The 25,865-nt window shown below is 50.0% G+C and overlaps 2 protein-coding genes across 3 annotated transcripts; one reads left to right on the top strand and one right to left on the bottom strand.

Moving 5' to 3' along the window:
* Positions 1 to 5,403: 5,403 nt before the first annotated feature.
* Positions 5,404 to 18,432, top strand: FCMR (Fc mu receptor; the record flags this gene model as incomplete). 2 transcript variants are annotated; one of them, XM_082834182.1, is made up of 8 exons in its annotated part: positions 5,404 to 5,440; positions 12,465 to 12,800; positions 13,549 to 13,680; positions 14,642 to 14,864; positions 15,015 to 15,151; positions 15,475 to 15,651; positions 15,911 to 15,969; positions 18,256 to 18,432. In XM_082834182.1, the coding sequence occupies 8 exons, from the start codon at positions 5,404 to 5,406 to the stop codon at positions 18,430 to 18,432; spliced, it is 1,278 nt and encodes a 425-aa protein (XP_082690308.1). The 2 variants fall into 2 exon arrangements, with proteins under 2 accessions (XP_082690308.1, XP_082690309.1); XM_082834183.1 differs by lacking the exons at positions 13,549 to 13,680; positions 14,642 to 14,864; positions 15,015 to 15,151 and having other exon boundaries at positions 12,465 to 12,797; positions 15,472 to 15,651.
* A 1,956-nt stretch (positions 18,433 to 20,388) lies between these two features.
* On the bottom strand, positions 20,389 to 24,233 carry IL24 (interleukin 24; the record flags this gene model as incomplete). Its single annotated transcript, XM_082858273.1, has 5 exons — positions 20,389 to 20,472; positions 21,373 to 21,447; positions 21,906 to 22,064; positions 22,946 to 23,008; positions 24,063 to 24,233. 5 exons carry the CDS (start codon positions 24,231 to 24,233, stop codon positions 20,389 to 20,391), a joined length of 552 nt encoding a protein of 183 aa, XP_082714399.1.
* Between the last annotated feature and the right edge of the window lie 1,632 nt (positions 24,234 to 25,865).

Genomic DNA, 25,865 nt, shown 5'->3' with positions numbered 1-25,865 from the left:
GGAGGCTCAGACTGCATTTGTCCCCCATATCACTTGTTTCCCAGGCAATCCTTTCAGAGCAGTTTGCTGTAGTCCCACTTTTAGACACCCCAGGACATGTATCTAAACCAGAGTTCCCCCACCTCCAATGCTGGGCTGAGGGAGGCTAGGGGACAGCTTGCAAGTGGGACCAAGATTCTCTTCAATAAGAGAACACTTTGGGGTCTACACCAGTGGTCAAGATGCCAAAGCTCTGTAATGAAAGACTCTCTATGATGGTATAAACTGAAAGCAGATATAACCAGTGCTCCTCTTAGGCATTAAAAAAAGTCTTGGTACAGCATCCATGGAACACCTGACCTTAAATCTCATACCTCCCTGGGGTATCCTCCAAGATCAAGAGGCTAGTAATCAAAACTCAAGTAACCAAATGAATAGACTCCTTCCATAGACTAGAGGCTAATTAGATGATGAGTTAGGTTTTAGAATAGTTGACCCAAAGCCTCTTGGGGGACAGTGATTAGGTAAAGGACCCCCTCGTCTCCTAAGGCCATTCCTAGGTTCTGCTAAACCTTGCCATATCTTATAAGCTTCCTGCCACCCCTAGACTCTTCTTCAGGGTGTCAGTGTGTAGAGAGTTCTCTCTTGGAGAGAGTTCTTCCTGGCCGTCTAGCCCACCTGATGTGGGATAGAACCTATGTTTCTATCCGGGCCTTGAACATAATGCTTTCCATGCTATGTGCTTCCCCAGTCTGGATCGCAAAGCATTGCAGGAGAACCAAAACTACAAGGTATGTTAGAACCCATCACTGTTTTACCCTCAGGAAGCTGCTCCCTGACCCACCAAAGAGTCACGCCTGGGGCAGAAGAATTAAGATACAGCTTCTGTGTTAATGCAACAACCTACAAGCCAGTCCTGAACTTAGGCAGTCTATCCCAGTCCCTAGAATCAAAGGCCAAGAAATGTCAGTAAAGCTGCAATCTTGTATTATTCTTAACTGACATTGTCAGTAGGTGATAGCAAGTTTAGTAATATGACCTGCCCCAAATCCACCTGCTCCGCATGCAGCATGTTGGACAGAAAAACCCTCCTATGAATAAGGAAGCTGGTCTATAGCCTAAATGGGATCTCTAATAAGTTAAAAAGTCACCAATTTGTGGGAGTATATTAATTTCCTAGGGCTACTCTAGGAAGTACCACAAACTGGGTGGTTTAAAATGACTGTAATTTATTTTTTCACCATTCAGGAGTTTAGAAGTCTGAAATCAAGGTGTCAGCAGGGTCGGTTCATGTCAGCAGGGAATATCTGTTCATGTCTCTCTCCTGGCTTCTTGTAGTTGCCAGCAATCCTTGGCTTGTAGATGCATCACATGCATCAACAAGGATGCATCACATCCTTGGCTTGCCTCCATCATCGCATGGCCTTCTCCCTGTGTGTTGCCCTGTGTCTTCACATGCTTTCTTATAAGGACACCAGTCATTGGGTGGAGGACCCACTCTAATCCAGTTTGACCCCATCTTAATGAATTACATCTGCAAAGTTACTGTTTTTAAACGAGGTCATGTTCTGAGGTTCCAGGTGGACATGAATTTTGGAGGGACACTATTCAGCCCAATATAGGGGAGTAACAATCAACTGTGAGGTTGATAATGATAAATCAAATAACAAGGGTTAGTGTCCAGCAACCACGCAGAGAACAATTTCAATATTTCTGATGGCAAGAAAACCTTCCTCAAGTTCTTGAATTATCTTGATTTTTTTCTTTTTAAAAATCCATTATGTAACAATGATTACACATTACTAAGACCCAATAGTGGTTGAGAATCTGTTTATAGCAGTTGATTTTTGTTTGCAAAGCTAAATATGTATATATATATATATATATATAATTTGTCCAAGACTTTCCCAAGACTCAGGACGGGTCATCTCTCCTAAAAACAGCAGACAGCAGAGAGGACCTGACTATGATATGGTCTGTGAAGCTTGTCCCCAAGGCAGAGAAACAAGTAGGGCTCCCCATCCCCAAGCTTCTCTGAAGTTACTCTACGATGGAGCCTGTACAATAAAAATTATGAGATCATCTCAGAAAGACTACACATCTAGACAGGGGCACACCTAGAGAGAAGATATAAAACTAAGATCAGCGGTCCCCAGCTGGACAGGAAGCTGAAGCAGGAAGGGAAGGAAGATAGTAGAGCTGTAAAATTCAAGGAGTTCTAGAAGCTTGTAAACCTCTCCTAAGGCTGATAAAGAAATGGGTGGCCAATCCACCCTCACTAGAGCCAAAAGTCTTTGTTTAAGTGTATGAAGCTGAATATTCTAAAATCTAGGTCTTTGCGGACAAATCACATTAAAATTCATCCAAAATTTCCACATATTTGGGTTCTAACCTTAGAACACCAACAGGAACATGACCATATTCAGGAAAGAAATTTTACCCAAACTCCACCATTTCTTGTAGCAGAAAGTCACGAGTCTGTTTACCGTAAAGGTTAACCTTCCCAAAGGCCCATTCCTGGGGAGCAGCTCCCTCTGGGGCGGGCAAGCCTGTGGTCGAAGTTCTCAGAAAGAGGAAACTGCAGGATGCCTGAGCCAGGTGCCTCTACCTGGGCGGGCTCCCCAGTGAGTCCAGGGGGCAGGGGACTTTCACGGTCTGTCTTTGGGGAGAGCAGTGCTGGGTCATAGTGAGGGCCACCCAAGGATCTCAGCCCTCTGTCTGGAAAGGTCAGGAGATGGCTCTTCAGAGCCTGGCCAAGGGGAAAGTCAAAGCAGGGTGATGCGATAACCAAGCAGAGCCGTAGGACAACGTCCCCCTTGATGACAAGGGCTAGTCTCCTCGGCGCTCACACTATATTCCAGCCCTAGGTAATGCCTGCCTTCTGCAGCCCTCACAAGAACTTTATGAGAAATGTTCTCACCCCATCTGTAACAGAGGTGGGATAATAAAACCTCAGCTGTTATGGAGAGTGGGTGAATTTACCCGAAGGACTTTACCTGAAGGAATTTACCTGAAGTTCCTGATCTATCTGGTGTTATTTATTCCCTCCACCCGCCGGTCACTGGGCTCTGAATATTTTCCATTGGGTTATCCCTTCTGGCCAAGCCTTGGCACGACATGAGGCCACGGAGTCCCCTGCCTGTCCGGGCACTGCAGCTCCTCAGAGCTTCTCCTGTGAGTGGGGGCACCAGAGCCTTCCAGCAGCCCTGTCGGTCAGAAAGAAGAAATAGTATAGATGGGCAAAAAAAAGCGAGGGAGAAGAGAGTGAGGATGGCTAACTTTTCCCACTTGGCAATTTAGCCAGGGATCAGCCTTCCCCTGGGGCCACACCCCCAAGACCCGGGGGCAACATCTGAAAGTAGAGACTAGACGGCCCAGGTCTGCGAGCTTTAGTCCCTCAGACTCCAAACATTCACTTCCTCCCTGACCATCCTCAGATCCCTAATATTCGCTCTTAAGAGCCCAATGTGATGTTGTTAAGAGTTTTATTTGGGCCACACATGATGTGAAATTCCCTCCTACACGCTCTTATCCCACACATCCCTGCACTACCTGGCAGACGCAGCCACAGCTCAGCCGACCCCTCGTCTTCATAGACACATTCACACACACAGCACGTTCACACGCACCCACACGCTCACAAGCACACACCACACACACACACTCACAACCACACATACATTCACACATCACACACACACATCATTACTCTACACATGCGCTCACACACTAACATCACACATAACACACTCCCACACCGCTCCTCCCACTGTCACACACTCACACATTCTGGTCACATACCACTCATGCTCACACATCACACACCTCACACTGTCACACCCACAGTCACACACACACACACACACACACACACACACATTGCATTCATTCATTTATTCTGTCTCCCTCCAAGGCATCCCAGGCCTCGGGCCTGGCAATGCCAGAGCCCAGCTGTGCACCAGCTGCAGGGCTGGGAAGAGGCCTGAGTATAGGGAAGGGTGGAGGCTGCTCTCGACACCTCGGCGGGGGCGGGGAAGAAATCACAGCTGCAGCTGCTCTGGGCTGGTGGGGACCCAGCGCCCCGCCACCCACACTTCCTCTGCACCTGCTCCGAGCCTCACGCCCCACTTCCACTGCGGATGTTGTCTTCTGTGTTTCGGAGAGCGTGTGACAGACCTGTGTTGTGGGGGCAGGTGGGGCCTCCTGGAAAGGTATGGGGACAACCAGAGTCCCCTGTGGGCACAGGAGGCTGCAGCGCCTGGAGGTGGGGGCCCTGGGAACCAACCTGTGGACAGGGATGGATCATCCAGGGATGAATGCTGAATCCTCCGCTCAGTAGCATCTTCCATGCCTCCGCATGAGGGGCTCTAGAGACACCTGCATGACCATGGCTTCTGCGGGGCCTCAGGCACACTGTGGGAGGAAGGCAGGGCAGGCACCATCCCATTTTATCCGTGGGAGAACTGAGGCCCACGCTAGAAAGTGCCAAGCCAGCAAGAGAATCCAGGGTTCTGACTGGAGCCCAAAGCTCGTTCCATGATGACTCTCGGTGTCCCGGCCACTGGCCCTCACCCTCGACCGTCGGGGTCCTGAAGGGTAGCTCTGCCAGGCTGCTGTGACTCTAGGCAGAGTTGCCGTGTGACCTGTCACACCCTTTCCGGGCATTGCCCTTGTGGTCACTGGACCGTGCCTGGGCCGCCGTGAGAGGGCAGCACCTTAGGGAAAGAGTCGGGGAGGATGAGGGGTGGCTGATCTGAGGGGGGATGAGCTGCAGTTAAGACCCCAGGAATGATGTTCTGTGGGAGAGAAGGCCAGTGATCATCTAGTCCCACCTTCATTTCCTAGATAGAGAAATGCAGGCTCAGAGAAAGGTAGTGAATTGCTCAAAATCCACAGCTGGTATTTCCACATAGTAGGTCTCCCAAAGCATGTGTCAAATGAGTTCGAGGGCTACAACCAGCACCTTCTGACTTCAAGCCCAAGCTTCTGTCCATACAGCTGTCCTCAGATGCAGAAAATTGGTAAGGAGGCTCTTTTATCCTGAAGACAGGCATAAGGGGAATGACTGTGGCACACTTAAAGCATGGGAGGACCCCCCAAGGCAGAGAAATAGCAGAACTGGTAGTTTCTAATAGTCTTCAGAAGCTGCCTCGAGGCACTTTGAACCCTGGTGACCCATTCTCACTGAACACAACATGTTTTCTCAGTTCCTGACTTCCTCTTTGGTTTGCTGGTGTATTCTTTTTCATCTAAAACTAGTAAGCAAATAAAATAGGTTGTCATTTCCTCATTTTCAAGCCATACTCCTTGTGGGCACCAGAAATCTCTTTCAAGCATCAAACAGTGAAGGGCTCCTGGGTGAGCAGTGGGTCTCTGTCCCCCTCTCCAGGGGCTCTTGGATGGGACCTTGGTCTGGAAGGAGCCATGGACCTCTGGCTTTGGTCACTTTACTTCCTGCCAGGTAAGTGTTGTGGGGAAACACACTGGACGTTGTATGAGGGCTTAATTGGCCACAGGTAGGGGAGTTGCTGTGCATCTCCAGCTCTGAAGTTTCTGGATGGATTTAGTTGTAAATCGGTACCTAGGGCAGGACATGGATGGAGGCCCTCCCCACTCCCAGTTAGTGCGCCTCCCTCAACTCCAGACACACCTCCTGCTCGCTCAGGAGTTGACTTGTAAGGGCTGAAGATGCCACCTCTCCAGACATATCGGCCTGTTAATATGGAATCTCAAAGCAAGTACCTCCTAAGTTCTTTCTTCTTACTTCTACATTCTCTTTCTTTGGATCTCTTTAACACCTGAATTTTCAAAGTTCCAATGTAAATGAAATCTCCCTAACCCATTTGGTAGCCCTAATCCATTTCCTGAGCTCCATATCTCAATTTACAGCTGTCTGCTGGGCACTCCCACTTCCATATCCCATCAAGATCAGAAATGCAGCAGGCCTAACACCTAACCTCAAATTCCTCACTGGTCACCACCCAAATCAGCTCCTCTCTCTGTCTTAACTATCCCTGATATCAGCTGTAAAATGCCAAAATAGCTTTTTACCACCTCTTCCTATTTATCCGCGACCAGACTTTGACCTAATCAATGGCCAATTCACGTAGTTTCTAGATTCACATTTACAAGGATGAGAAGCCATGGCAGCCCCTAGTAGAGACATAACAGAGGGAAAGGAAAGGAAGACCACAGGATCACCTCTTAACTATCTCTCCCACTTCCTCCAACCTGATCAGCCTGTAGCTCCAGATCAACCTTCCTTCATCTTGACTGTGATCATAGGATCATCCTTTCCAACAACCTTCCATGGCTCCCACTGCCTACTGAATCGAACTCCTTAAATACAAACTCCTCTCTTGGCCTCTCTCTTTTTTTTTTTTTTTTTTTTTTTGTGGTATGTGGGCCTCTCACTGCTGTGGTCTCTCCCGTTGCGGAGCACAGGCTCCAGACGCGCAGGCTCAGCAGCCATGGCTCACGGGCCCAGCCGCTCCGCGGCATGTAGGACCCTCCCGCACCGGGGCACGAACCCGTGTCCCCTGCATCGGCAGGCGGACTCTCAACCACTGCGCCACCAGGGAAGCCCTTGGCCTCCCTTTTTATACTCTGAGCTTATCATACTCCCCTGTACTTTCCTAACCTCCAGCCAATGGGACGCTTCTTTGAACATGTGCTAGACTTTCCTGCCACCATGCCCTTGCTCATGCCGTTCCTGCTGCCGGGAATAGCCTTCCACTCACCTCCACCATTTATGGGTCCTTCAAATCCCATCTCAACCTCCACTTTCTCCATTTATGGGTCCTTCAAATCCCATCTCAACCTCCACTTTATGGGTGGGTCCTTCAAATCCCATCTCAACCTCCACTTTCTCGTACATGTTCCACAGGCCCCTCTTCTGAACCCCAATAGCTGACCCCGTTCTACCTTGTATTGTAGCTCAGGGTGTGTCCACTTTATTTTATTGATTCAATGGTAAGCTTCTTGGGGGTCAAAGTTGTTTTTTATTCATACTTGCTTTCTTTGTAATGACTGGAGTTCGGAAGAAAGTCAAATCTTTGAATCAAATATTGGAAATCCCTAAAAACCCAAGGGAATGAAGTTTTAATGAAACAGACTCTGTGAGAGGTGGTAGGACATAGGTGATCACAGTGGATGGTTAACTAAACTTAGACCTGAGAGGGAAGAGGGATTGGGTGGACGTGGAAAATGTCTAGGAGTGAAGGGTACTTAAATTGTACCCCTGCAGTCTGTCCTGAGCAATACGACCCTTCTAGCCAGAGGTGTCCTTGCTCTGGGCCTGGTCCTTCTCCACTTGTGCCCATCTCCACAGGGTGAGGCGTTCAAGGCCCCAAAGGATGTGCCTACTCCAAGCCCACACCCACACTCCCTCTTCTAGACCTCAAATTCCCTGTCCAAATGTCTCTGGAACCACCTTCAATGACTGTGTGAGATTCTATCCTGGGTCTTCTGTCCTAGGGTGACCCCTTGGCCTATAAAAGGGTGGCTACAGGTGGCTGTTTGGGAAGGAGATGGATGGAGCTTGTACACGCAAGCTGGGTCATCCCCCATGTATATACCAGGACCATTGTGGAGTGGGCAGGAGTCAGGGATGAGAACAGAAAGGAGAGAGGCCAGAAGATAGAGGCAGGAAACTTGGAGCCATTTTTCCCTGCACAGCCATGTATTAGAGTGGACATCCAAGGAGTGTGTAAGTTTGTCAAGATAGGGGGATAATTTACTCAACAGTTTTTTAGCCTGATAATTAACTTTAAAATATTTAGACGTATGATATTTGGGTCTTATTTGTATTCCTGCCCCAGGTCCCGCAAATGTGGGGGTGGTCCTGGTCCCAGAGCCCAGTGCATGAGGCACAGACTATAGGCCACATCGCCTGGGGCCCTAAGTGGAGTTCCGTAATAAAGCAAGGCAGTAGCATAGGGTATACACTTTCAAACTTTTTTTACCTTGACCCATAATAATACATACACTTGATGCTGTGGCCCAGTACACATACGCATACCTAAAATTTATTCTTGATTCTTTAATATGGGGATGACTCTGGGGCTTCAGCACTTGGACAGATGTTGGTGCTATTTTTGGAGATGGGAACAGCTTGTGACGGAACAGCCTTTGGAAGAAAAATCAAGAGGGTTTTGTTTGTTTGTTCTTGCCATTTAAGTCTGGAAAATATCTTATATGTTTGAGTGAAGTGCAAGAGCAGGTGTCAAAAAGGCAAGTCTGGAGCCCAGAGGTAAAGACAAGACTGGAGATCCATATTATGGTGAGATCTATATAGAGCTGGTATTAAAAGCCATGGAAGTAAATGAGCTAGTGTGGGGGGAAGCAAGGAGGACAGAGAAGAGAACAGGCCCAACGTCAGGCCCAAGGCTGATAGAGAAGGGGAAGGAAGGAAGGAAGGAGGAGGAGAACTAAAGTGAACAGATAAGGAGAGATAAGTCAGGAGATTGCAAAGGAACAGTCATTGAGAGTGTAATGTCGGGGAAGCCAGGAGAGGAAAGCATTTCAAGGCAGGAAGGCCCAATTCCACCAAATGCTGCCAGGAGAGCAAGAAAAAAAAGGATAAAGAAGTGACCATCCAACATGGCAACAAGGAAAGTTTTGGTGACCTTGACCGGAGCAGTTTCAGTGGAATACTGGAGCCATAATTCTGACAGATATAGGTGGAAGAGGAATCGGGAGATGGAGGAGTGGATTCAGTGATTTTGAGAAAGTGAACAGAAGAGGGGTGACAGCTGAAGGGGAGGGGAGAAGTCGACCAAGGGTTTTTCCAGTATGGGCCATATCAGGGCGTGTGTGTAAGCCATGCAATGCTGGAGGAGAAGAACCAGTGAGACAGACAGAGAAAGGGGGTGATTGCAGAAGACATGCTCTAAAGAAGGTGATGGCATGGATTCAGGATAAAGGTGAAAGGACTGGCTTTTGAGAGGAGGGGGACACTCCATCCACAGCGACAGGGCCGAGGGCAGACAGCTGCCCCAGACACACACAGGTTAGTGTGGGCGGAAGTGGGAAGGAGCATAGGATGCTTCCCATCCTTTTAAAAAAATCCACGCTCCATTGGATAAACATAAAACTCTCAGGTCAGCTCCCTTCTTCCAGAGATTCTGCTGTGTCTTGAGTTGATAGGGTCCTCATCGATTTCCCCACCTAGAAAATCACTGCTACACGGAATCCAAAGTCTGTTCCCAGAGCACTGCCACCAGCCAAGGCCTTGGGGGCCTTTACCTTATTTTGCATTATGAAAAAAAGAGTTTTTCCATGTTCCAAATTGGATATTTATATCCAACTATATGTTGAGAGTGACTTTTTAAGCTACATATATCCCTTTCCCCTACCATCACCACTGAAAATCAAATCACCAACTTAAAGATTAATGACACTTAGTTAGCAGCCTCTCTAAAATGTCAATATTAAACAGCTTGGTTCCTTTAGATACCTTCTCCCACCCCTTTCTTTTTTCCCCTGAATCATTTGGAAATGTAGTTAAGGGGTCCAGAATTGCAAAAATTCAAGGGCACCTGGGATGCTTATCTAAGAATGCAGATCCACAGGCCCCATCCTAAGCAGATATAATCACATTGCTTAAGGGCAGGACCAGGTTATCTGTATCCTAGCAAGTTCCCCCAAAGGAGTCTTATGCACACTGTGCCTAAGTTCTAAACCTGGAGGTTATATCTATCTTTTTTTCTACTTGGGAAATCTGCTTTTGGTTAGAAGCTACTATGAACTCCAAGGAGAACGGGATCTGGTCATTTTCATCTCACCCATTAGTGCTTCCTTGGGACCAGAGTTCAGTGTACCCAGCAGCTTTCCTTGTGCTTCATCCATCCAAAGTCTGCACGATAAGGATGTCTTAGTCAGCTCCAGCTGCTGTAACAAAATACCATAGACTGCGTAGCTTAAATAACAGACATTTATTTCTCACAGTTCAGGAAACTAGAAGTCCTAGATCAAGGTGCTGGCAGACATGATTCTCTGTGAGGGCCCTCTTCCTGGTTTGCAGCCATCTCCCTGTGTGCTCACATGGTCTCTTCTTGTGCACATGGAGAGAACAAGGACACTAATCCCATTATGAGGGCTGCATCCTCATGACCTCATCTGACCCTACTTACCTTCCAAAGGCCCCACCTCGTAATACCATCACTTTGGGGGTTGGAGTTTCAACACATGAATTTTGGGGAGATACAAACATACAGTCCATAACAGAGGACCTGGGCAAGCCAGGGGGTTACCAGCAGCTCATCGCTGAGCAGAGAGAGGCCACTGGAGGCATCTGCACAGGTGATGACCCCTCTCTGCTCTGTCTTGCGCCTGCCCATTTTACAGCATCTCACCCTTGAGAAAGCAGCAGGCATGCCCTTTTCTGGCTGGGTTGGTCCAAAAATGTTTGCATGCTCATTCTCAGGTGCTGGGCTTTACACACAGGTATGGTCCTTCTGGACATACAGGGGATTCACCTATCCCCTTGGTTGGGTGTTTGTCCTTTGATGGGTCACCCTTCCACTGGCACGTTCCAGTCACAGGGCTACCTCACACGTCTGTTTCCAGGGGATTTAAAGCAGTGGTGGGTTATTCATGAAGGGTTTCCATGTCAGATCATACGTGTCTGGTGGGCCCCTCTTCTCCCCACCACACTTACCAGCTACACTTTCAGATCTTAACATACTCCTGTAAATGTCCCCAGCTGGCCCCTCTCTAGCCTCCTCTACCCCCATCTCATGTTCCCATGGTTGTTTCTGTTGTCCATGTTCTTCCCTCTCCCCAGAACACCCTCCTCGACTCTCTCTGCTCATCTAGGAGGCTCCAGCCCCACTTCTTTCCTTGACTCCTTGGAGCTATTCTTTTTTTTTTTTTAAGAGAGAATCTTTTTTTTTTTTTAATTTACTTTTGGCTGCATTGGGTCTTCGTTGCTGTGCGTGGGCTTTCTCTAGTTGCGGTGAGTTGGGAGTTACTCTTTGTTGCAGTGCACGGGCTTCTCACTGTGGTGGCTTCTCTTGTTGCGGAGCATGCATTCTAGGTGCATGGGCTTCAGTAGTTGTGGCACACAGTCTCAGTAGTTGTGGCATACGGGCTTTGTTGCTTGCAGCATGTGGGGTCCTCCCTGATCAGGGCTCGAACCAGTGTCCCCTGCATTGGCAGGTGGATTCTTAACCACTGTACCACCAGGGAAGTCCTAGAGCTATTCTTAATGTTTGCTCTATGGATGAATTTCAGGAAGTTTGTGAACATCCCTCCCCGCCTCATGAACGTGTCATGTTCTCTCTCCTGTCCCAGCCTTTTTGGGGGTGGTTCTCACTGTCTAGAAGGGTCTCTCCTCCACCCTAGTCCACAGCCCCCTCCCCCCACACACATTTCATCCTCTGAATTGTCTTCCCAGAAATATACAGACACTTATTGGGACCCACTTAGCTGACAATTAATCATACTTGGACTTACTTTCTTCTCCAGCTTAGACCTGCCTTCTCTCAGCCAAAGCATAAGCTTTTTGATGTCAGGGACTCAGAAACCACACCTTTTATTCCACCCTGCTCCACACCACCCCCAATGCACATACAATGTGCACACACACTCAAATATACCCTTGTTTCCTTCTGTGTTCCCTTCCTCAGTGAAGACAACACCATCATTCTCTGAGTTGCCGTCCACACCCAGTCCTTCAGGTCACAACTTACACATCACATCTTCCAGAAAGACTGCCTCAAATTATATCATCCTCTGCAGCAGACTGGATCAGGCACCCCTGCTTGCTGCTTCCAAGGGGCTCTGTGTATCTACGCCGTGGGATTTACTATACTCTGTTGTCACACAGTGGCCGTCCATTTGTATCATTCAATAAATGATTTGTTCTGTGAGGGAGGGATGCCAGGCACCTTATCACATGAAAGGCATTCAACTGATACTTGTTGAATGATCGAATAAAAAAACTGGAGGTGAATGGTTGTTTTGGTTAGTTGGATGGATCTGAGCAAAACAAAACTAGACAGAAAACCTGTTGGAGCAAATTGTACCATGCCTCCCGACACCACCCTGAAGTCACTCAGGGATCATGGGCTGGTTGGGGGGATCACTGTGGCACATTCTCTCCCCCTGGAGTGGGGTAGTGGCTTTGACTGTATTTTCAGGGGTTTGATGTCTCGGTCCATATGGGTTCAGGTTTGGTAACAAGGCTGAGGATTACATTAAGGCTTGGGCTGGGGAGAGACTCAGCCTTGGGCATAGGGCTAGGGATGGACATAGAGCTGGACCAAGAATATAAATAGGGTTGGGGATGGGAAGAGGCTGAGGATGCAGCCAGGGCTAGAGATCATGAGAGGGCTGAGGCTCAGGGCTGGCTGAGGCTTGGGCTGCTAATGGGGATGGAGTTGGAAGTAGGGATGAGTGTGAGGCTGGGCTGGGGCCTGGGTTGGAAACAGGGCTGGAGTTGGGGATGGGGCTTCCTCTACATTAACTCCCTCTCCCTGCAGTAGCTGGAGCCCTGAGGGTCGTTCCAGAAGTAAAGGTGGAGGGAATGCTGGGAGGATCCGTTGTCATCGAGTGCCCGCTTCCTGAAATGCATGTGAGGATATATCTGTGCCGGACAATTGTTGAGTCTGGAGGATGCGCCACCGTGGTGTCCAACAGGAACTTCGTCAAGAAGGAATTCAAGAATCGAGTCACACTGGAGCTGTGTCCAGACAGGAATCTGTTCCTGGTGGAGATGACAGAGCTGGTCGAGAGTGACAGCGGGGTCTATGCCTGTGGGGCAGGCATGGACACAGACCGGGGCAAGACCCAGCAGGTCACCCTGTCTGTTCACAGTGGTAGGTGCCCCACACGATGGAGGCTCTGGCCACCCAGAAAACGTTTCCACTCAGGAAGCCTGGGACAACAATGGGACTGCAGCCGTCCCCACACTCTTACACTATTCCCATATTAGCAAGTCCAGTAGGAATTGGGATCTGTAGAGTCGAAACCTCATAGAGTCAATGAACTTCACGGTCCACCAGATTTTCTATCCAAACTGTATGAAAGGGACAGGATAGGTGCTCTCCTTGTGTGGTATTTTACTCATCCTACCCAGGGCACGAGGCGAGTGTGGGGTGAGATTGAGGAGGGGCTCTGAGACTGAAGGAAATTGGAAGCAAAAGGACATAATTATTACCATAATTGTCCCATGAGAGATATCAGGGATAAATATAAAGGAAAGACAATCATTTTTCACAGTTGATGGCCAAATTTGTTACTTTATGATCTGATCCTTTCTTTATTTCTCCCGAATCCTTCCTTTTTTCTTTTCTCCACTGACTTCCTCAGACATACACAGCACTAATTCAACAACCTAGATTCCCAATGGTCTCCGATGGTTTTGCAGGGAATGCCGACGGGGTTAGGGTGAAAGAGGATTTCTGTCAGGGAAGCCCCCAGCCTGGTTATTTTTCTTCTCCCTGCCCTCATCCCCTCACTGCCATCTGCCCTAGCTGAGTCAGCCTCAGCTCATAGCAGCAGTCCCTTCCCCAGGCCTCAGTCTCGTCCTAGAGACCACCAATGGACTCCTCTTGCCTCCGGTAGATTACGGGCCTTTCTGGGAAGAAGAGCCAATGCCTGAGCCTCCAGCATGGTTTAACAGATTTCTCCAAATGCGTATGCCTCTTTGGTTCCAGATGCCTGAACATGCCAGTTCTTTGGAATTCATATCCAAAGGTCAGTTCCCCAAAGGTAGGGTAGGGGAGGTGGGGGAGATTCTATGGCATTGTGAAAATGGAGGAGGGGGTATATGTTCAGCTCGTAGGATGGTTGGCAGAGCAGAGCTGCGTCTCAGATGTGTATTTCCCTGCCTTAGGAGGGGGGTTACCTCCCTGAGATCTGCATTCCAAGTCTTTCAAGCCCATCCTTCAGCACGTACACTTGGCACTAGTTGCAGAAATGACCCATCACCACCAGGTGGCACCACATGTAATGAAGTTTGTGCTCCATTCACAAAATCTAGCTCTTTTATGAATGACTGCGGGAAACCAAGACTGGGCAGACGTTTCCCAGCCAGAGGTCCTCCTGCTTCCTGCTCCCCATAGGGCTGTCTACCATTTGCTGGCATACTGATTTAACAGCTCTATTTTACAATAACAAGATCAATCACGATTATACTAATGATACTTTTACATTTCTATACCATTTTCCTGTCTTAAATGCATTTTGACATGCAATAGTTACATCACATCCTCACATCTGCCCTGTGAGGTAGATACATTAACTGAATATTGTTACACTAAAAGACCGCTGGCCATTGAGAGAGGGATCGTGTAACTGAGCTCACTGTATACTCAAGGTTGTGACTGACAGGTGTGGGATGGGGGAGAATAGACAAGCACATAGATACAACACAAGGCAGAGTGGGAATTGAACTACAAACAAGGTTTTGTCCATGCTTAGAGGAGCGCAAGCTCTTCTGCCTGGGAAGTCACAGAAGACTTTCTGTAGGAAATGGAGTTTGAAGCAAATATAGACAGAACGTACTAGATGCAGATGGCATGCTCAGGAGGCATTTCAGGTGACAAGGACTGTGAGAACAAAGGTAGTCTAGGTAAAAGGGAAGCATGTGTTCTGGAAAGAAATGGTTGGCCCAAGGCTGCTGGAGACTAGAGTTTCTTCCTGCTGTCTTCTGTAGTAACCACACCAGCTCAAAGGACCGAGGCCCCTCCAGCACACCATGCCTCCCCCACCACCTCAATCACCCACCGCCCTCGAGTTTACAGGGCATCTTCAGTAGCAACTGCCCAGCCCACCACCCTCCTGCCATCTGCCACAGCCTCAAAAACCGCAGCACAGGGGGAACTGCTCAGGCTCCAGACGGCCAGCTACAGCCACCAAACCAGGCTTCACAGGCAGAGGTAAGAGGCCTGCACCGTCCAGGGTGAGAATTCTGTTAACAAAGGGAAAAACTTGTGAGCTACCTCCAAAAAAGTTGGCCACTTGCGTGCTGCCTTAACCCCCTCCCTTCCTGACCTCTCCCTTCTCTCTCCCCCTCCTTCCCTCCTCAGTTCACTCAACCAGGGCCCAGGCCCCGTGTCTGGGATGGAAGACCAAGGCTTCTACATCCTGACCCCCACCATCCTGGGTCTCATCCTGCTGGCACTTCTGGGGCTGGTGGCGAAGAGGGTCATTCAAAGGAGGAAAGGTGAGGGCGCCAGGCTAAGTTTCGGAGAGCCGAGCTTCCCCAAATCCCAGCGCATTCAGATCCCTCTGACCTCCCGGGGACACTCAGGAGCTTTAGATGAGCAGCCTGGGGTGTGGGGAACATGGCACGGGGCTCAATGGTCTGGAAATGGGGGCGGGGAGGAGCGCGGCCTGGGCCCTTTGGTCTTCAGTAAGCACCCACACGTCAGACATTGCCAAACACCAGGCAAACAGACAGCCTTTAGTTTTCTAAGACTGGGAGGGGGTGCCCATGGGCCTCTGACGCCCTCTTCCTCTCTCCTTCCCTGTGGCTTTACCGAGAAGCTCTCTCCAGACGGGTCCGCCGACTGGCCGTGAGGATGCGCGCCCTGGAGGCCTCACAGCGGCCCCTGTCACAGCGGCCACGCGTGTCGCAGCGGCCACGCGTGTCGCAGCGGCCACGCACCCAAAACAACGTCTACAGCGCCTGCCCTCGGCGCCCTCGGGGGGTGGACGCTGCTGGTGAGCAGGCGGGCAGGTGGGGGAGAGCGGGACAGGTCGCGGGGAGAGGGAGGCGGGCTGGAGGAGAGCGGGACGGGCCGGGCGTGCGAGCTGGAGCAGCCAGACACTGCGCGGTGCGGAGGTTGAGCCAGAAACACCCGCCTTCACAACAGCCGCGTGCAGCGCGGCCGGCTCCTCCTCCCCAGGGTTTCCGGCAGAGCTGCGGGTGGGATTGGATCCTCGGCCCCGCCCTCATGTCGGCCCTCCCGGTTCCTATTAGGTGAAGGGGCGGCACCTCTCCCATGCCCCGGAGCATTGGCGCCCCCAGCCCCGCCGCAGGTAAGCTCCGCCCCGCCCCCTGATTGGCAGCTGCGGCCCTAATGGGCGGCCCCAGACCTGGGCTTGGACCCGAGCGCAGTCGGTGGAGCTTCGGCTTAGGTGGAGGGCGGGGGCTTTCGCAGCGCCTCCCCGGGCCCTGAGTCTGGGAACTGGTATCAGTTTCCTCCTTTGATGGTGTCAGTAGGCGACTACGCAACAATTGTGGTAGACTTAGTTACACGGCTTTTAGCCAAGCATTTCTCACGGGATAAATGGGAGCTTAGTAGAGGATGATAGATGGTACCTCTACAAATACGTGAAGGGCTTTCATGTGGAAAAGATTCGATTTCTAGGAGATCTTAAGGGGGTGGAAGTTACCCAGTTTCACCTTAGTATGAGGAAGTACTTTCTAGTAAGCCCTCGAAGATGAGAGGAGGTTGTTTACCCATCACTGAAGGCAGTTAAGCCTGGCCTAGAGACGTAGATAAGATTCAACACTTTGGATGAAGAAGATTCCTCTTGAAATCTAGGTTTGGACATAGGGAACTCATCTTTCTTTTTTTTTCTTCTCATCTTTCTATTGATGGCCATTTGGCAGATGTGTGAAAAACCTTTAAACTATTCATTCGTGTTTGTTTTCCCAAATTTCCCATTTTATTCTCTAAAGCAGCCTACCATAGCAGAAACATTATTACTTCAGGAACCAGTAAAAACTAAGTGTGGCAAGTGTCCCTGATTTAATTAGGGGGTAGGCTAAGCTAATGCAGTAAACCCTAAACCACGGCCCACAACACGGAAGCCTATTTTCCTCTCAAGCAAAGGCAGGTAGCCAGGAGGAGGTGGCCTGAGCCATGGGGTCATCCAGGGACTCAAATGCCTTCTGCCTGTTGCCGCACCATCCCCTGGAGTCTTGCCGCGTCCATCCTTCCGTGGTCAATGCTCAATCACCAGCACTATGTCTGCATCCCAGCGCATGGGAGGAAGAAAGAGAAAGTCGCTTTTTTAAGACCATGACCCTGAAATTTCACACATCACTTCTCCCTGCATCCCACTGGGCACAGTTTAGTCACGTGGTCACACCTGCCTTCAAGGGAGGCTGAATAATGTATCCCTGGCTCGGTAACCGTGCCTTGCTACAAGGGGGAGAGTGATGCCTGGCAACAAGCAAGAGCTCTGCCCCCATCATGCCCAGCTTCTTGAGCTTGCCCTCAGCCCTGCTGGAGAAGGTTCACATTAGCTTAGGTAGGTCCAGCGGTGCCCATCTATTCTACACTTACCTCAGCCCTTTTCTCTGGAACTGCTCTGTGACCACACATGCCCTCACCTGGCCCAGTACCTTGCTCAAATTTTACCCTTCCTCCCTGCTTGAAACTCACATTCCCACTATCAGGGATAAAAATCTTGATGGAGCAAGTTGACAACAAGGTGCCTATGATTAATGACTATTTTAAGCCTTCACAGGGAGTGACGTTTTAAAATTTTTTAAGCCAAATAAATCTCAAATGATGAACTGTAACAGGCAGTGGGAGATATATTTTTGAAGCAAGCTGCTGCTCACCTTGTACTTGGTAAAGTACAAAAAGTAACAGCTCCTTTCAGTGAGCACCTACTCAGTGCCTACTGTGTTCAGGGGGCTGAACTTCTGGTTCTCAGCGCTTGTGTCAAAAATGTGTGACTTTCCCTACTGCAGCCTTCCTGGGTGGATGTTACAATAGTTGTGCCGTGTTAGAGTCATGGCATAGCCCTGCCCTCCGAGAACTGATCCATCCTGAAGGCAGATGGTCCTGAACTTTCTTTCTGGGGAAGCGGAGTTCCACATGGCCTGCCACCTTCCTCTGCTTCACCAGCCGGCTCCTTCCTGGAATGCACTGTCATGTCACGTCACAAGCTCTCCATGGAATAAAAGCCCTATGGAGGTGCAGAGGATGACTCATGCTACTTCTGATAACTCCCTGAGAAGATGCATATTTATTCCACAAGTCACATCATCTAATGCCAGAGGGGAAACTCCTCCAGCAGCTGGTTCTCCTTCAGACCTGTGCTTAGTCACATGATTTTAGTCTGAGCCCCGTTTAAGGCATTTCCTGTCACATTAGATCTAAGTGTTTTCCAGTTATTTGGGGTTGAGAGGCCACCCTGAAAATCCCCAGGGCTGAGCCACCTGATGGAGCTCAACCACCTCTGTGTTTTGCCTTCTAGAAGACAGCAACCACATGCATGCTTCCCCCCCCACCCCACCCCATTGCCTGCTGTCGATGCTACAATCACCCTACCCAGATCCAGTGATGCTTCTCCGATTGTTCCCAGGTGTCGGAAACTCCCTGGCTCCATGCCCCATCTGTGAAGATCAGCTGTGAATATGTGAGCTTCTACCACCAGCCTGCTGCCAAGATGGAGGACACGCATTCCGATGACTACGTCAATATTCCCTGCCTGACTCAGCTCTCCAGCTGTCCCCCTGGGCCCAGACCTTGGTGCCAATGAGTCTTGTCTCTATGCTGGTTTCCAACACCCGCTCCATCCGTTTTCAGAACCCTCATTACTCCCACGTCCCACCTTGAGTCTCATCCCTGTCTGTTTGCCCTGAGCAGTGCTCAGTCTCCCCTCCCCCAGCTCTTCCTTTTGCAGCCCCCTGTGGTTTTCAGGTGGGCTCCGGGAATGCAGAGCATTTGCTCTGATGCCACTTGCTTCCTTTCCAAGCCATGCAACAGGCTGTGGGATTTGCAGAGTGTCTTTGATCACACGGTCTTTGCTGCCCTGGATCTAGACCACATGGCCTTGGACTGGAGCCTAGGCATAGCTGTTGCTTTGAAAGCCCTTCTCGGTCTTGGGTTTCCCACCAGTAGAAGGTGCCTGAACTTCTTTGTGAGGACATGCTTCAGCCCTGAGCTAGGAAGGGACCTTGTTATGAAACACCCCTTACAACCTCTTTGCCCAGATCTTAGGGCCGGCATTTACCAGTGATCTTCTATTTGTCTGGAGTCCTATGAGGGCAATTTATTTTGATGTGATGAAGGGTTGTAAATTTTCAGAACCATGCTTGTTAGTGCTAGTGATATATGTGGATACCCTCTTTACTCTAAGTCTTCCTCCCTTGATGCACCTAAGTACCCTGACTCCAGCATTCGCCCTCTTTCAGAAATAGAATAGTTTTTGTCATCTATTTATCCTTCTTCCATGCACTGAAATGTGTGCACTTATCTTAGCCTTGGTCTATTTGAGCTATCCAAAGGCATTACATCTCTCTGCTTTCAGAAATGCACCTCCTCTCTTTGCCAGTCCAGGTGGCTTATAGCCAGGTCGGGGAGAACAAGGATATGGGATTCCTGGAAGGCCAGTTGTTCTGCAAGAGAACTCACGTCACGGAAGAAGAGACATCCCACCTCCTACGTACATTCATCCTCTTGAGTGTTCTGTACAAGGGCAGAGTTAGGCAGACATTATATGTTTGGATTGCACTCAACTACAAAGTTCAGTCAAAGCTTGAGACTAGAGAATGTCCCGTCTTGCTTTTAGGAAGAAGGCCTTTCCCAGACACACAACTCAGCTTCTCTGGGCACTGGTCCAGTGATAGAAAGGAAAGGTTCCCGAGGTGCCTGCTTTTTATGAGCAGGGAATGTCATCACAGATGGGATAACACATAACCCTAACCCTAACCTAACCCTAAATTATATTCGCACCACCATCATACCTGTCATCCAGGTATGATGACACCATCCACGAGGTCAGCTTGACACTGGCACCCTCCCAAGTGGCAGATAAGGGACGAGTAAGTAGGATAAGAAAGAGAGTACGCAAGGGGCAGGGATGGTGGGAGTGAGGTGGGGAGTGTGGGCAAGAAATGCAGTGTTTAGGGAGAGTCTGCTTTGTTCTGGGCACCCCCCTGCATTATATCTTTTATCATTTATATTTCAAACCAGTGCCCTCCCCCTCATCCCAGTGCTCTGCGTACGACCCGTGCAGGTGTCATGACAATGTGATTTCCATGCCCTAAAGTTCAACTTCACATCCCAACATCCCTCATTGTTCCTCAACAATTCAAAGACAGGTTAAAAAAAATCCAATTAAGCATTTACTGAGCACCCATCCTCTACCCCACGTTGTGGCAAAGATTGTGGAGGACTAGAGAGAAGCGTGGGGCACTGTCCTTGCTGCCTTCACAGAACTTTCATTCTGACAAATAAATAAGACATCGGTTAAAACACTGATAGGAATTAAATAGCGTTGTAATAAATATAGGAATCTGCTTTGTAGGTTATTCGCAGCACCCGAGGGAACCTTCCACGACTGTGGTTGGGATCCCTTAAAGAATGAAGTCTTTGAGGATAAGCCTGTGCCAAGGATGGGGCCCATGGTCAAGGATGTGAAGCACCCAGAGAACATCATGGAGACGAACGCTTGTTTGAAATGACACAGAGAACGAGGTCCTGGCCTAGGCCTTCAGACCTGGTAGAAGTTCTCCATCCAGGTCAAGAGAATGTCCACTTCTCCAAAGGCTTTGGTCACAGCTGCTTCTCTGTCCAACTAAAGGGAAAGGAGAGTTGAAGATCTGTCATGTTAGCCACAAGAATAGGTTTCCTTCCGACACCTGAACCCGGTCTGACTCCAAATCATGAGCTGAGTCCCCTTTGGGATGGCCTCTGACAAAGTCACCTACCCGTCAGTTATTCCCCGTCTATGAGTGTTGTCTGCTTCGGAGGTGAGGACAGATGGGTTGGTGAGTGGCAACAGATAAGGAGTAAGGGAAAAGCATTTGGAGTCCCTGACACTAAGAATCAGAATCCCAGCACAGGGTGGATTCTGTCCATCCCCTGAGCCCACTGTGCAGATGAGGAAACTGAGGCCCGGGTGGCCCCTTTCCCTTGTATATTATTGCTCTTCACCACTTATTTATAAACTGGGGTATCTGTTCCTCAAAAAATGATCAAAATTGTATTTGCCTTGTGGGGGAGCTGGGTATGAAATTCGGATTTTCTTTGTTGTCTTAATTTAGGAAAAGGCAACATAATTCCCGTAATTCTTTTTCACAGACTAGACCCTTTGAACATCATGGAAAACACGCAATGTGTGTTGTGCTCAGGGGTTCTCCCTTCCTTCCCCCTCACTTCTGACTCCAATCGCCCACCTCAAGTACCCATAAAACTCTCACTTGGGAATGTCCTTGGTAGTGAAATCGTCTTGTAGGGAAATATAATAGCACTTTAACTTGAAAACTGGCAGAAAAATAGGCTGCCATTTGTGGTATTTATGCAGAGGATATGGCAACTGACACAGCAACAGCTGTGCTAAGTCAGGTGGCTTTGGGGCCAGCCAGGTGGAGTCAGCTGCCCTGGATTCTGCACTCGGTCCCTGAGGAACAATCGTGTGACACTTCAGGCTAGTCTACTTCCAGCGGGGCAGCTCTCCGTTCCTGGCTTTGATTACCTGTTTAAATGCTCGCTGGAACAGTAGAAACCGCCTGCATGCACTCTCACTGATGGAAAACATCTCTTTTTCCTGCTGGATAACAGAAAAAAAGTGCGCCAAGTGTCGGGTAGGAGCAGGGGCGAGCTGCCTCCCACTGCTTCCTAATGACGCCAGAGGGGTGCCCGAGGCCTAAGAGGACAACTCCAAATCCCGCGTCCCCAAGGTAGCCAATGCTGAACTCCCACCATGCAGCAGGGACTGTGTCCTTTAATTCTCACAGTAGTCTTGCCACGTAGGGGTGATTATCAGCATTTTATAGACAAGAAAACCAAAGCTCAGAGAGGTGGACCGCCTTGCAAATGGACACCCAGTTGGTTAGAAGCAGGCCTTGATTTGAGCCCAGAACTGCTGGTGCCCAGAGCCTGTGCTCTTTTCCATGACACCTGCAGCTCCTTGTCGTGGAATAAAAGCCAGGGCCAAATAAGGGAAGACGAGTCTTCTGAAAACATAGCATTTCCTGTGGGCCTCAGTCCCAGCTTTGTTCTACTCACACTGGGTTGCAGTTTGGACACGATGACAATAAAGTTGTTGGCCAGAGTAGAGAATGACTTCAGGATCCTGAATTCAACTGCCTTATCGCGGTAGTTTTTGAAGACAGTGTTCAAGTAGAACTCCAGCAGGGCATGGATGAGGTAGCAGCTTTCAGCCTCCTGGGGAGGGGCGGGGTCACTGCGGAGCCAAGGCCTCTGCCCACCCCAGCCCTGGATGAACCACTCACGTGCCATGCAAGGCAAGATAAGCACAGTAGAGGCAGCGATCCTCTAGGAGATGCTGATAAATGTTAGATCTTAGGGAGCCTCCAGGCCCCTTTGTTTGACAGGAGGAACCGCAGACCCAGAAAGGGGGGACTCACCCAGGGTCCCATGGCCGGTCAGTAGCAGACACAGCCTAGCCCCCAGGACTCCTGACTCTCCCATCTGGTTAGTATTCTTTCTTCTATACCACATGGCCTCTCTAATAGCTCTGGGCGGTGATGGACCTTGAAAAGCACCAGATCTTGATTGGTTGAGAGTTGGCAGGGAAAAGGCTTGGAAGGAGAAGAAAGGAGGAGAAAAGAAAACTAAGTATCCCTGAGCACAGGGATTGCACACTGGCCCTCTGAAGTGCCACAGAGGGAAGCTCAGCCTCTCTCAGGGATCAGGGCTCAGTCGTCTCTGCTCACTGCCTGGATGGGTGATGAGTAACAGGTGAGAAAAAAGCAGGGGCAGGGAAGTGGCCTAAGCACACGCTCACTGGGCCGACAAAAGCGAGAGAAATCTAGACTGACGGCAACTCGGGCTAAATGGAGACAGAGGTTTACAAGCCGCAATCCCCGCCCCTCTCCTCATGCCACATGTTCACATGCCCCAGATACTGAGATGACAACCCCAGATATTACTACTCTGGCTCACTACCAAGCCCTGCCCTGGGCAGGCTCAGCCCAGGGCAGAAGTGAAGTCCTCTGTCAGCCTCCCCTAGACAGCCCCTCAGCGTCACCCATAGAAGACCAGCCACCCAGAGGAGGCACCATCCTTCCCCAGCATCTGATTACCGAGACATTCTGCAGAACCTCCTTCCGCAGCAGCTGGACGCTCGTGATATTATCCTGAGCTTGCTTTGGGGAAAGAAAGAACAGATGTCTCCAGGTTGGGGGTCAGCATAGAAACCAACCTTGCAAATACACGCTGTTTCCCCAAACCCCTATCCAGTCTGTGAGATCTCAGAGGCCAGAGGGAGGACCCAGGAAAGGCCATGCTGAGCTGGCCCCTGGGGTAGGGGTACAAGGTTCCAGGCCCAGAAAATCACCAATCTTGGCCCCCAGGGGCAGATGGAATCCCAGGAGCTCTTAGAGCTTTGATGAGGGACCTGTTTGATCCCTTTGGTCACTTGAGGCAGGAAGAAATAAGCCCATGTGGTTTAAGATCCACTAGGAATGGGATGTTACCCCCATATTCTGGGGCGGGGTGGGGGGTTGCCCCTTGGAGCTTCCCCTGCAGCCCACCCCTCATCCCAGTTCTTGAATCTTGAGCCAAAGAATGCTTGAGAGGAAGGAGTTTTAGAGCTCCTGTGTCCCACCTCCTCATTGTGCAAATAAGGAAACTGATGGGGGCGAAGGTAGGGGTTGCTGTACGGCTTGGTTTCAAGGTCAAGATCATACATAGGTGCCCTGTCTCCAATGCAGCACCCTCCCCTCTTCCCTAGCTGCCTCATCAACTCCTTCTTTCTGCCTTGCATGTGGTTTGTCCTTTAAGTACTACATGTCGCAAGCTCTATTAACCATTCTTTCCCAGCTCAGCATTAAACATTCTTTGACCTTTACTCAAGGCCTAAGCGGGTGGGAACAGGATAGTAGGAGCTGGCAAAGCAGTAGGTGAAAACTCTGGTGGGTCTCGAAGGATTTCCCATGACTTCCCATTGGTGGAGTCTCATGTGACCCTGGGACATAGATGAAGCTCAAATGAATCGGGCTCCCTTCTTTCTTCCTCGTGGGCTGTGTTTCTTTTCCTACAGACTGGCCACATCTTTCTGAGCCTCCGTTTCCCCAAGGGCAAGAGGAAATGTAGACTCGTGATACATCTGATTTCACTGAGTTCCTAGATAGGGAAATTATGATCATGCTGCAAAAGGAATCACCCCCACGGCTGGCTTCAGAGCAGCGCTTCACTCACCACAATGTCCTTCATGGCCTGGAAGGCTTCCCACAGCTCCTGAAGAACTACCCCTTCTACTTGGCAGGGCCCAAATTGGAATTCTTGGCCCTGGACCCCTGGCCCCTGGCTCCAGAGAAACAGGATCAGACTCAGGCAGGGAAGGGCAGCCATGCGCACAGGAGAGCCCATCTGCAGCAGAGGAAGGACCGGGGCGATCCTGCTGGAAGAAAGGGAGGCATCCCTCTGAGGCAGGCCCTCCGCCCCAGGAGGGGTACACCCCAGAGTAATGCTCCTTGGCTCTGCCTCGGCCAGCCTCGGGGACACACAGATGGGAAACCTGAAACTAGAGTGGGTGCCCGGTGTTAGAATAATTCAAACATGTGGCCTTGCTGAGGTGCCCTGGGGTGGGGCAAGGTTCTTTCTGCCACTCGGTCTCAAACCCATTGGTCTGGCTTTCCCACTATCTGCGCCCCCCCGAATCCATGTCACACACACACCCCCTGCACCTCCTTCCTTGCTCTGTTACAGTCAACTCTAGCCAACCACCTGCTAGTCAGAATTTGACCAAAAAGAGTGAAGAAATGAGGACTGCCATTTCTTCACTCTTTTACAATGTGCCGAAGAACTCATATAGGGAGCCCAAGCTCAGCAGGATAGAGAGCTTAACTAGGCGTTTGCCTGTCTGAGTTCTGCCCTTAAGTCACCAGGCACACGTGGACAGGTCTTTCTCCCCTCCCCCAGGAGAGGGCCACCTCCGACTCATGAGGAGCCGTGGGTTTAATCCTGACCCACAGGGAGGGACTAGCTGATTGATAGGTTACGGTCACATACTCACTATGCCACCTCAACTGACGGACTGGCTCTCGACTCTAAGAATTAAATTTTCAGGTAACTGAACAAGAGGAGGAATCAGATTTCCAGCGGAATCACCTATAAAACCTTCCACTGAAAGACTCTGTGAAGAGCCCCAAGCCAGAGGAAGGGAACCCCATTTTCTGTCTATCATAATCGTATGCAGAGATTTCTTCTCCCTAATTTCTTTGTCCTTTGCTTTTCTTCCTTCCTTCTTTCCTCAGAACTCAGTCCCTCCCTCCCTTTCTTTCTCCTGGCCCTGGTCTCACACCTGAGGACACTCAGTCTTCCACCCCTAAACTGAGCAGGAAGCGGGGAGAAGGCCAGTCTCTGGAGTGCCTGCCAACACATGGGCCAGAGAAGTGGGCCCAGAGCCAGCACCCATTGTCCTGTCATGCAGCTCTGTCCTTCAGCCTCTCACTCAGACTCTTTCCATACCCTTCTTTCAAATTCCACAGGATCTGCAGCCTGTCTTGCAAATTCATCTCTAGGCCTCATAATCCTCCTGGCCTTCCTCTCCTCCAGCCTAAATTCTTCTGGGTGTTAAACCCGAGAAAGCAGCTCAGCCTCACGGTATATCTCACCCTTACATAAACACTGGAAAAGTTCACTTCTGCCATCCCCCAGCCCCCATTCCCAGTAGGGCAGCGGTCAGTGTAAGGCTTCAAAGCCAAGTACTCAAGACTCTCCCATCACTCACCTCAGGTCCTAGAAGTGATGCTTGAGGGTTTGCTGTTTTGAGGTGGCTGGTTCCTGTTGTAGAGGAAGAGGGTTGGGCAGGCACCCCTACCATTCAGCGATCAGGGTGCAACTGTGAATGGAAGGCTCCTGTTCCAGCTATGGAAGCAGCTTCAAAAGTAAAGGTGCACAGGCAAGCCAGGCTTTGTGGAGCTTCCTATATATGGGGGCTGCGGGGGAGGGGCAGAGGAAGAAGAGGGAGGTGGAGAAAGGGAAATTGGTCATGCTGTC

Source organism: Leucopleurus acutus, assembly GCF_964270905.1.
Source record: "Leucopleurus acutus genome assembly, chromosome: 2".
Taxonomy (NCBI): domain Eukaryota; kingdom Metazoa; phylum Chordata; class Mammalia; order Artiodactyla; family Delphinidae; genus Leucopleurus; species Leucopleurus acutus.
Note: the sequence above shows the minus strand (reverse complement) of the source record. Positions and strands in the feature narration are given on the sequence as shown.